Genomic DNA, 12864 nt, shown 5'->3' with positions numbered 1-12864 from the left:
GAATTATGATCCTAGAAGTGTAACATCAACCAATGGAAGACAAGTTGAGTTGTAAGCTCATTGAGCTAGACCAGGTTCTTACTCAGCTTGTGAACCACTGTTGGCTCCTTCACCTTTATATGGATGTTGGATCCTATTTTAATTGATAAATGATAAATAAAACATTTAACTTACCCCACAGTCATTGGCTCCATCTCCACACATACCCACATAGTAGCTAGGAAAAGAAAAAAATATTTATGCATACACTTTTATACCTGTGTTAGCTGAAATATACAAGACAATAATATGACACTAATAGCAAGACTGAAGCGTGAAGGCATATAGGTACCTCTCTTTAGCAAATATGTATAATAGTGTGAGCATGGAAGATGTGTGTCTTTATGTTCTATTGACGCATTAAAGCTATACTTGGAGAAAAAAGTATGTATCTTCAAAAAAAGTTAAAACAATAGACAAATAGTCTGCTTCAACTAATAACACACAAACACATATACAACTAAGTTTCTAGTTGCAACTAAGTTACTAATGACTTACTCACTGCTAAATCCAAGGGCCACTACTCCATGCTAATCCTACTGGACCTTTCTGCTGCTTTTGACACTGTGGACCAGCCTCTGCTCCTTCAAATGCTTTATGATCTTGGCCTCCGTGATACTGCTCTCTCATGGCTCACTTCATACCTCTCTGATCGTACCTTCAGCGTCACGGTCTCCAGTAAAGGCCCTGTTTTAGGACCCCTTCTGTTCTCTCTCTACACTTCCTTCCTTGGCAAACTGATCTCATCCTTTGGCTTTCAATACCACCTGTACGCTGATGACACCCAGATCTATCTATCCTCCCCTAATCTCTCTCCCTCTGTCTTAGATCGTGTACCTAACTGGCTTGCATTTGTCTCTACCTGGATGTCTAAACGTTTCTTGAAACTTAACCTCTCCAAAACTGAAAACCTCATCTTCCCTCCCTCCAATCCTAAGATTCCCCCATCTATCTCCCTCCCTCCAATGCTAAGATTCCCCCATCTATCTCCCTCAACGTTAATGGTGCTATCATCTCCCCATCTACTCATGCATGCTGTCTTGGTGTCACCCTTGACTCCGACCTTTCTTTCACACCCCATATTCAGTCTGTCTCTAAAAACTGTCACCTCCATCTTAAAAACATTGCCTGCATCCGTCCCTTCCTAACACAGCATGCCACTAAGGCTCTTGTCCATGCCCTGATTATCTCCCGTCTTGACTACTGTAACTCTGTCTTAGCCGGTCTCCCTCTTAACTGTCTCACCCCTCTACAATCCACCATGAATGCTGCTGCCAGACTTATCTTCCTCTCACAACGCTTTACTAACGTCTCTCCCCTCTGTCAGTCTCTTCACTGGCTGCCTGTGCGCTTCAGCATTCATTTCAAAATCCTCACTCTTACTTTCAAAGCCCTTCACAGCGGCTCCTCACTCATCTCTAAATACACTCCTAACCGGTCTCTCCGCTCATCCAATGATCTCCTTGTATCCTCTCCTCTGATTTCTAGCTCTCATGCCCGCTTACAAGATTTCTCAAGGGCTGCCCCAATCCTCTGGAATGCTCTCCCCCGGTCTATCCATCTCTCCCCCTGCCTTTATTCCTTCAAAAAATCCCTCAAGACCCACTTCTTTAAGGATGCTTACAACATAGCACACTAACGCCTTCCCATATTCCTTTAGCTCACCTTTCCTACTCCCTCCCCTGCAATACTTTTACTAGTGTGGCTGGTCTATCCCTAACAACGGCACTTTTACCTATTGTGTAATACTCATTTGAGCAGGACCCTCCTCACCTGTTGTCTCTGTTAGTCAATTTGTTATGTTACATAATACTTGTTATGTCCTGTCTACCCATTGTACAGCGCTATGGAATTTGATGATGCTATATAAAACAAATAATAATAATAATAATAATAAATAATATTAAACAAACACGCTATGAAAACAGGACAATGACCCACACCACAGAAGTAAATCAAGAACAGAATAGTTTCAACAGAACAAAACATGCCTCTTGGAGTGGCCCAGTGATAGTACTGACCCAATTGAGATGCTGTGGCATGACCTCAAGAGAGGAATTCTCCCCAAACAACAATATTGCTGAACTGAAACAGTTTTCCAAAATTCCTCCTGATCATTGTGCAGGTCTGCGCCTACAAAAAACGCTTGGTTTTGGTTATGGCTGCCAACTGAGAGTCAACTAATTATTAAATCCAAGAGTTTTCTTACTTTTTCCATGTTTGCACAATATGTTTAATAATTGTTATTAGCTAAAGCAGACTGCTTGTTGTTGTGATCAGTTGAAGATGAGATAAAATTTAACGACTGATTTATGCAAACATATTGGCAATTTCGAAGGGTTTACATTTTTTTTTCTGCAACTGTATAAAGCAAAAGCATAAAGGTGGGTGTGAGAAATTCAAGCGCTGGGTTATTTTGATTAAGTGTGGATTGATAATAAAATGTGGCTAATCATCGTAGATCTAATTATAGGGACACTCTACCCATCATTTGCCCTTTAATGCATATGCTAGCACCTTTAAATTAATATCTTATTTAATTAATATATTTTTCTCTGGCATGCAAAAGCATAGAGGGATTACTCAGAACTCTTTTGCATTTGCTCTCTTCCCCCTGCCTCCCAGCTACTAGTGATGTCCGGATCATGAACGAATCGTTCATTTGATCCGGTTCTTTTTAGTGATCCGGATGAATCGGTTCACCAGACTGAACGATTCATTTGTAGCGGTTCAGTCTGTGAATCATGCAGCTGTAACCTGATCCTAGAGCTGTGAGTCATCTGCAGAGCACTCAGACACAGACTCTGGGGTCAGGTTACAGCTCATTAATTCACACAGGAACGATGACTCAGAGTCAGAGAGTCGTTCAAAGAGTCGAATGATCCGAAGAGTCGAATGATCCGAAGAGTCGAATGATCCGAAGAGTCGAATGATCCGAAGATTCAAATGATTCGAATCTTACAGGGATCCGGATCTTACAAGGATCCGAATCTTATAGAGATTCGAATCATTCAGAGAATATTACTGATACCATACTTTATTAATGTATTTATTTATAAATGTTCACACTGTCCCCAGGATTTAGATTCCCCCGAGTTTGCCCCCCCTTTACCTATAACTGCACCTACAGTTTACTTTATTAATTAAATTAACCCTCAGTCATCAGCATAAAATTAACCCTTATACCCCATCAACCATAACTGCCCCTGAAATTAACCGTAAAGATCCCATTAACCATAACGGCCCCTGAAATGAACCCTAAAGACCCCATTAACCATAACGGCCCCTGAAATTAACCCTAAATACTCCATTAACCATAACTGCCCCTAAATTAATTGCATGTACTCCAGATAAATTACCTAATAAATTGGTATGGTTGATGGGGTCTTTAGTGTTAATTTAGTGGCAGTTATGCTTAATGAGGTGTTTAGGGTTAATTTGGGGGCATTTATGCTTAATGGGGTCTTTAGGGTTAATTTGGGGGCAGTTATGGTTAATGGGGTGTTTAGGGTTAATTTTAGGGGCAGTCATGGTTGATGGGGTGTTAAGGGTTAATTTTAGGGGCAGTCATGGTTGATGAGGTGTTTAGGGTTAATTTAATGGTGAGGGTTAATTTAATTAAATTTAATAAAGTTAGCTTAAGGTGCAGTTGCAGGTAAAGGGGAATGTAAATCCTGGGGGCAGTGATTATTAATGTATTATTTATAACAGTATGGTGATATTCTCTGAATGATTAGAATGCCAATTAAGGCAGAGAGTCGTTCAAAGATCCGGATCTTACAATGATCCGGATCTTACAGTGATCCGGATCTTACAGTGATCCGGATCCCTGTAAGATTCGGATCCCTGTAAGATCCGAATCTTTGAACGACTCTCTGCCTTTATTGACATCACTGGAGGCAGGGGGGAGGATTCATAATGAAAGGGGCGGGGCCAATCGTTAGTGTGCCTGCACGGAGTTACTGGAAAACAGTAACTCCGTGCAGACACACTGAGTGATCCGAAGATCCGGATCATGAATCGGATCATTTCAGTGAACGAATCGAAATGATCCGATTCACTTTAATGATCCGAACTTCCCATCACTACCAGCTACGTGCATTGCAGCATTGCTATCAGCTCAATGCATATCCTGCACAGTATAGTTTCTGCAGGGATACTAATCCTTGCTACTGTTAACTCATGAGTTCGAGGGGGTCTAAAGAGACCCATCTGTGCATTTGCAGAATGCAAATTAATTGATTTTAGTGTGTTTCTGCAAATGATCAGCTGTTCTAAGATGCCAAAAACTGGCTTGAAATTGAGACAGTGGTGACTGGAGTGTCCTGCACCTCTAAAAGCATATTACATTTAGAGTTAAGATAGTAGGGAAACTATATATGGGAGATTTTTATTTTTATTATCTTTTATTTATATAGCACCAACAGTTTACGCAGCGCTTAATACAATACATATATTCAAGGGGTATGACAAGACAAGAACTGACAGACTAAGACAAACTAATAATAATTATTATCTTTTATTTATATAGCGCCAACAATTTACGCAGCGCTTAATACAATACATAAGTTCAAAGGGTATGACAAGACGAGAATTGACAGACTAAGACAAACCGATAATAATTAAAGTGATGATCAGGCGCTAAAAAGTATATATATTGATTCATACAGACAAAATATATAGTGAAGAACAGTGCTGCAAACACTAGAGGTACAGCCCCTATACCACAAACAATATTCAGTGAAAAGTAAAGTGTTGCACAAAAAAAATAAATATATATATATATATTGAACTTATGAATTGACAAATTGAATTCCATCCAAAACAACACAAAGTGTATTACACAGAAAATAAATTTGAGCAATACTTATATTTCTCTCAATTGTTAAACAGGACATCCATCCGTTGTGTCACGGGAACATATTAGCATGTGAAAAAAAAAATAAAAAATATGAGATATTGTATAAAATCTGCAAGATCTATTCAATGACTATAACGTGAAATCACATGTATGATATTTACAAATCATTTTGTTCTATATTTTAAATTGCGCAGAGAGCTGCCCCATATATCTGGAATCTACTCCCAACGAACCTTCAGCATTCACCCTCCCTACCAACATTCAAGAAACATCTCAAAACCCACTTCTTCAGAGAAGCCGCACCATCTTAGCTGCTAGAACCTCCTTATCACTGATACAACCACCACACTACCTATCATTTTTCTCTGTGCCTTATGTTTTTCACCCCATTCCCTCAAGATTGTAAGCTTGCAAGCAGGGCTCTCTTGGTCTGTGAAAAGTAAAGTGTTGCGCAAAAAAAAAATAAAAATATATATATATTGAACTTATGAAGGGACAATAAATTGAATTCCACCAAAAACAACACAAAGTGTATCCCACAGAAAATAAATTTGAGCAATACTTATATTTCTCTCAATTGTTAAACAGGACATCCATCCGTGTTTCCGTGTTTAGGTAAATATGTATCAAACGCTTCCCCCAGGATAGTAACACAGTCACATAGAAACTTCGAAAGCGACGGCAAATAAGAACCAGTAGGCCCATCCAGTCTGCCCAACCTCTGAGTACTTTCCTTTAGTACCTGCCCTTATCCTGTATCTAGCTTGGCCTTATGCCTATTCCATGTTTGCTTAAATGCCTTTACTGTATTTACATCTACCCCTTCTGCTGGAAGGCTATTCCACGTGTCAACTACGCTTTCTGTAAAGTAATATTTTCTGATGTTACCATTAAACCTTTGCCCCTCTAGTTTATGGTTGTGTCCTCTTGTTGTGGTTGTATTTCTCCTTTTAAGTAAACTCTCTTCCTTTATCTTGTTGATTTCCTTTAAGTATTTAAATGTTTCTATCATATCCCCCTGTCCCGTCTTTCTTCCAAGCTATATAGGTTAAGATCATTTAACCTGTCCTGGTAAGGTTTATCCTGTAATCCACAAACCATTTTGGTAGCCCTTCTCTGCACTTTCTCCAACATTTCTATATCCTTCTGGAGATACGGTCTCCAGTACTGTACACAATACTCCAAGTGAGGTCTCATCAGTGATCTGTACAACGACATGAGCACTTCCCTCTTTCTACTGCTAATACCTCTCGCTATACAACCAACAATTCTGCTCGTAATCCCTGCTGCTCTACTGCATTGTCTGCCTACCTTTAAATCCTCAGAAATCATTACCCCTAAATCCAGTTTATTTATAAGTCTTCTATGTGGGACAGTGTCAAAGGCCTTACTGAAATCCAGATACACAATGTCTACTGCACCACCTTGATCGATTACTTTAGTCACCCAATCAAAAAAAATCAGTAAGATTCGTTTGGCATGATCTTCCCGAGGGAAACCCATGAACTTGAGCAAATCAGCTCAATACTATCCTGGGGGAAGCATTTGATACATATTTACCTAAAGACGAAAAGCACTATGATCTCTGTTTGTTTTTTATTTTTCACATGCTAATATGTTCCGTTGACACAACGGATGGATGTCCTGTTTAACAACTGAGAGAAATATAAGTATTGCTCAAATGAATTTTCTGTGGGATACACTTTGTGTTGTTTTTGGTGGAATTCAATATATTGTCACTTCATAAGTTCAATATATATATATGTATATTTGCACAACACTTTACTTTTCACAGACTAAGACAAACCGATACATTAGGTGGAGAGAGCCCTGCTCGCAAGCTTACAATCTTGAGGGAATGGGGGTAACAAACATAAGGCACAGAGAAAGGGTGAGAGGTAGTTTGGCGGTTGTATCAATGACAAGGAAGTTCTAGCAGTTAAGATGGTGCGGCTTCTCTGAAGAAGTGAGTTTTGAGATGTTTCTTAAATGTTGGGAGGGAGGGTGAATGCTGAAGGTTCCTTGGGAGTAGATTCCAGAGATATGGGGCAGCCCGAGTGTGAGGGACATGTTCTTTTGCAAATATATAAAATACTTGTACTCTCTGCGCAATTTAAAATATAGAACAAAATGGTTTGTAAATATCATACATGTGATTTCACATTATGGTAATTGAATAGATCTTGCAGATTTTATACAATATCTCATATTGCATTCAGCTTTTGGTTTAAACCATCTCTGAAGAACTTACTTCATCTTTTGCAAATCTTCTATAACATTAGATTTTTGTCTTGGAGTCATTCTAGCAAAGATTGTCCCATTGAGAAGGATCTGCATAAAAAAAACTAAAATTGCAGTAAATCTTTTTTTGCTATTAATATATATAATTAAGCTCAATAATTGCCATTTCAATTTTGGCTTCTCTCTTTTTACTGAAAGTTCTTAAATTCAATCCATTGTCAGAAAAATTATGTATGCTACAAGATGGAATTTAAGGGTTTCACCTGGGACTTAATACCTGAATGGATATAAGTGGAACATACTATATTGGGTTCAGATGTAGAAGAAATAGTTCATATCACAGAAAAAATATTGGCTTAGAAATTGACAAAATAATTACAAGTAAAATAAGATACCTGTCATTTTTTTTCTTTCAATTTATTTTTCTATAAAGTGAAAAGTAAAGGGTTTTGAAATGCTTATGATTTTGATACTTACATGTGATACCAAATTAGGGAAATGTTGGCTGACAATTTGATAGGATTTTCCACTTATGGCATAATGATACTTGCCTATTCTTGCATCTTGACTGAAAAATATTTCATTACCACTCAACGCAACCTTTATTTTTTTCATCTGCAATATATTCAGTATTATAAACAGGGAGAAGTAAAAAAATAAATAAAAATAAAACATATGGCAGTTTAAAAAAAAAATGTAAACATTGTGATAAATTAAGATAAACTAATACAGAAGTAGAAGATTCTATTTACTAGAATAAGATTAAAAATAGGTTTAAAAAAATATTCTGCCGTTTATTTTTTTTTTAAATAGCTCCAGTTTTTGCATAATATAAGGTTTTCGGACAGCTGCATACTAGTAATTGAATGTGTTGTAGCTCAGTTAATTCAGCCCAACCTCACTACTTATAATGCTTTTGACAAACAATATAATGGTTCAGTCTTAATCTCCAAACCACACTCTAAATAATAAAAGTCTATGGAGGAATGGACTTCACTAACATTGACATAAAAAAAACTAAAAAAAAAATTAAAAAAAATCAATGGTGTGATTTTTGAGACCACCAAGATTATCATATGACAATAATGTCACCCTCCTGGTTTACACATAAATCTGGGTTTTTATCAATGATAACCTGCATTACTATATACAGCACTATTTTAATATTTTTTCAAATTATTTCCTATTTAAGGAGAGTGGAGTCAAGTATAACACCAAGGCTCTAAAGTTGGGCTGTTGAGTAGATAGAGAATCTATAGCGAATAATAAAAAAGGATTAAAAGAACAATAATGTAAAATATATTTTTTCTCTCCTTTAAGTAATATTATTTGGTCTTTTATAAAGCTTTATGCAGCGAGCGTCATCAGTGTATTCCTTCTTGATAAGAAGTTGTCAGCTTCTGAAGCACATGTGGGTCTGCTGTAGAGCCGATCGCATGATATAATTAGACGCTCACCTTCCAGTTGATTACATGAGCTACAAATTATAACAACGTTGAACCTACATTTGGTGTATTCTCCTCCTCTTGGTTCTTTTCCACTAGTTGGACCACAACTGATGCCGGAGAGTCTTCCTCTGGGTTGGTAGCATCTATTATTAATAAATTAGCACAGCCTGGGACCATCCCAGAGTTTATTCCAACAGTACAGGCTGTATGAATATTATCACCTTCATATATATATATTGAAGAAGAAGGGGAAAAAAGCTTTGATTAGATACAACCACAATATTAGGAGACATATATGATCATTTTCAAAGTAAACACTTTAAATGCTTATACTAAAAAAAACAGTTTGTTTCTCATTACACAGATATTTTTCCCCCCATCTAAATTATATACGGTAATTTCATTGTATTAGTTTCACATCTACATATTTTTTTTTATATTGCACCACCAGCATTTAACTTTATCTTTTTCAAATGTACAACTGATCTGTACAGCATTGTTAATAGGTGTTCATTGGCCATCTTCCCCTCGTCCCTGGATTAGTTTCTTATTTCCATTAGCACGTGATGTTTATTTGACCTGCTCACGTTCCACCAATTTACCTCAGCAGCCTATCTAGACCCCACTGACTAAAGGCTGTCTGGAGTTAGAGACATGAGAGAGTTGGCATCTCCTACGGCCACTTGAAATTATTTAAAACAAAATACGGAGACTGTATGTCTGTTACAGGTGTATCCAGTGACACTGTCTTCAACATAAACGCAATTGATATATTTATTAAAATACACTCACAAAACAAATGGCACTCAGACCTGATCAAGTGCAAACAGCGCATAAGTAATAAGGTTGCCTCTATGTGCTATAGGAGAAACTAGGCTGTGGCTGTACAGCAAAATTAGCTTGGAAACGTCCACCAATACCTAATACAGATACAGCATCCGATTGCCGCATCTAATAAGTAAAAAGTGCTATTGCATTTACAAAGGTTATTATTATGCATTGTTTTATATAGCATCATCATATTCCGTAGCCCTGTACAATGAGTAGGCAGGACATAACAAGTAGTATATAGCATAAAATTTGACTTACAGAAACAACAAATGAGGAGGAGTGTTTTACAACATAACTCGCGTTGCTAAATAGTGATCTAGACATTGAAGGTTGTACTTAATGACTCCTATCATTATATATTGAGTTAGACAATGAGAGTGACACTGACATTGGTACAGTATATTTCATATCCATATAATTTCTTAATCATATCATTAACAGTAAGGCAGACACTGAGGGTAGAACAGCATAACTCACAATACTATATGCTGAGTCGGAAGGTGGCACAGTATAACTCCCATCAAAATGTACTGAGCCATATGGTGGTACACCACAACTCCCATCATTACATAATGATCCGTAAGAAACCAATGATGGTACAGCATAACTCCCATAAATAAATAGGAAGCTGGTCACTGAGGGTGGTACAGCATAACTACCATCACTTTATGCTGAGCCAGACACGGACAGTTGTGCAGCATGACTTCTACCATTATATATCCAGACAGTGGTACAGCATAACACCTATCGTCATAAAGTGAGCAAGACAAAGACGGTGGTATGGTATAACTTATTATATAGAAAGCCATACACAGATGGTACAGCATGACTCCCACCACTACATACCAAGCCAGGCACTGATGGTAGTACACCATTGCTATAACTGTATGCTGAGCCAGATATTGACGATGGTACAAAATAACTCCCATCACACATAGTGCAATATATATATTTTTAATTGCCACAAACACAATATATATATATAAAACAAAGTATTTCAGTACATTTCTTTCTCAAGGTACATGCAATTTCTGGACATGTGCATTTCAGTTTTCAAACTTGGAAGGGCAGAGCAGAGCCTTATTTGCAGTGCATATTTTTAAAAACTATACAGCACAGGGAATCTGATTAGGGGCATGTTGGCATGTTCCACATCAGCACCTTTCACAGTTTGTGTAACAAAAAAGGAAAGCATTTTTCACAACCACTTTGCAGTTTCACCATCTTTGATTTCTGAGGGGATATGTGAAAGACTATAAAAGTTTTCGATTTGTATTCAGCATCATCGCCTGGGTACAGCAATGCCCCACATGCATGGGTAAGTCATGTTTATCAGATGTTGTGGGGTCAAAATTGGAACACGTGCAATTCAGTTTTCAAGCATGGAATTTTGACAGATCTCTTTAATAAGCCAATGTCTGATTTGAGACACAGCAGAGGTTAAATTTCAATTTACCCTCATAAAAGTACATATTCCCTAAAAGCACACACCTTCAAGATTTTCAAGATGCCCACTGGAACACAGAATTTTTAGGTTTTTGTTCTACCTTTCAGTTATGTTTTCGAATGAATGTTGCATTCTGGGCTACTTGGAACAAGATCAAAGACTCAAAACTATTTCCCGAAAGCAAAATGCCAGAGGACCTCAAACTTACCTGTCCAAGTTATGTTTTAAACAAATAAATGTTTTTGTTTATAATGTCACTATATATATATATATATATATATATCACATATATATTTATATACATATACATACATACACACACACACACACACACATATATACTGCTTTTGCAGTGCTACAATGATGGTGGCTTGAGGGAGTATCAAAAAGTCAGTTCACACGTATCAGGTGCAATTGTACAAATTTGAGTAAATACAGGTTATCAAAGATAAGTTGGGTGCAATTATAGAGGAAATAGGCAGGATAGCTATTAACAAATCTCAGAGAAAGAATGAAAATAAAAAAAATGGAAATATAATGTGTGACTCAATATAGCTCTATATACCAGAGAGGCATCAGATTATCTAGAAATGTAAAGAACATTCTAGCCCCTAGCTTCATAGAACATAGAATCCAGCAGGGCGTGTTCAAGTGAAGGGCTTCTTTATGTGCTATAGTTGTAATACATGTCTATTGAATCCCCACAAACCAAGTGGTTTTTCCAGTTTTACAACTGCGATACAGGAAACATTTGCAATGTGGTCACAGGAGGCAATAGGTAGGAAGAACATGAAGACACCTTGTGTGAATACAAAGAAAGTATACTTTCTTTGTATTCTATGATTTTACATATCAGCACATAATAACAATCACCTGTTCCCAAGCAGTCCTAAAAATTTGGTAAATACAACTTCAGATGAACAACACATGACATATAACACCATCTCATGATTTAGCCAACAATAATGGAGAAGTCGTGTGTATGTGTAAGTAAACCCTTACTGCATCCATATAATTTAACCCCTTCGTGACAAAGGCTGATTTTACTTTTTGTACCCTTCGTGACAATGGCCGTTTTAACATTTCTGCGCTGCTCGTGTTTAGCTGTAATTTTCTTCTTTTCCGTTTACTGAACCCACACACATTAGATATTGTTTTTTTCAGGACAAGAAGGGCTTTCTTTAGATGACATTGTTTCGATTGTATCATATTTACTATTAAAAAAAAGTATAAAATATGGTGAAAAATTTAGAAAAAAAAAATGACTGTTTCTAACTTTTAGTTGAAAAATCTTTTACTCATCTATAAAAGGTAATGAAAAAACCTGCTAAATAGATTCTACTATTTGTCCTGAGTTTAGAAATACCCAATGTTTTTATGTTTTTTTGCTTTTTTCTACACATTATGGAGGCAATAAGTACAGGTAGCGTTTTGCTATTTCAAAGCCATTTTTTCCAAATCTGGTAATTCTTCCCCCCATGTGCCATTTCGGATATCTTTTTTTTTTTTTTCAATTCCATTTATTGCAAAGAGAACCACAACGGCACACAGTCACAAAAGTGAGTGAACATACGAGGAACACAGGTACAAACATACCAAGTTATACAAAACATGACTTAAAACCACATTAAAAGACCATAGGCGAAAAGGCATGCAATACAGGGTACCCATATCCTTAGCGACAGAGTGACACCAGGTAAGTAGCACAACATGCGGTTCAATTGAGAAAGCAAGAGCAGTGTATGCAAAGATCTGCGAGAATCAAGTAAGTACTGGCAATAATCGTGTGCACACCGTCTCAGCGCGTGAAAGCACTGAATGTGAGGCATTGATCAAAACAATCAAACGACAAATGTAAAAACGTGAAAACGTGAGCGGCATCGACTGTAATGACAAAAATGAAAGGAGAAATCGAAAGCTATAAGGGGGTAAGTAATCAAAAATGCAGGGGAGTGCGTACATGCGAAGTAGGGAGAGCAGAACACTCAGAGAGACGG

General features: G+C 37.2%; 1 protein-coding gene across 1 annotated transcript in view; it reads right to left on the bottom strand.

The window, feature by feature from the left end:
- The window catches only part of LOC149282204 (putative cation-transporting ATPase 13A4), a 76432-nt gene that overhangs the window by 46842 nt on the left and 16726 nt on the right, over positions 1-12864 (bottom strand). The window contains exons 6-9 of the mRNA XM_089498526.1: positions 8633-8810; positions 7619-7697; positions 7152-7231; positions 175-217 (exon numbers count right to left, since the gene is read on the bottom strand). Coding sequence (XP_089354652.1) covers positions 175-217; positions 7152-7231; positions 7619-7697; positions 8633-8810 — 380 coding nt within the window. The remainder of the gene's footprint in view (positions 1-174; positions 218-7151; positions 7232-7618; positions 7698-8632; positions 8811-12864) is intronic.

This window comes from Sceloporus occidentalis, unplaced genomic scaffold (assembly GCF_023333645.1).
Source record: "Sceloporus occidentalis isolate IW3139 unplaced genomic scaffold, rSceOcc1.0.p SCAF_121, whole genome shotgun sequence".
In the NCBI taxonomy this organism is placed as follows: domain Eukaryota; kingdom Metazoa; phylum Chordata; class Lepidosauria; order Squamata; family Phrynosomatidae; genus Sceloporus; species Sceloporus occidentalis.
This window is presented reverse-complemented; position numbering and strand designations above follow the sequence as displayed.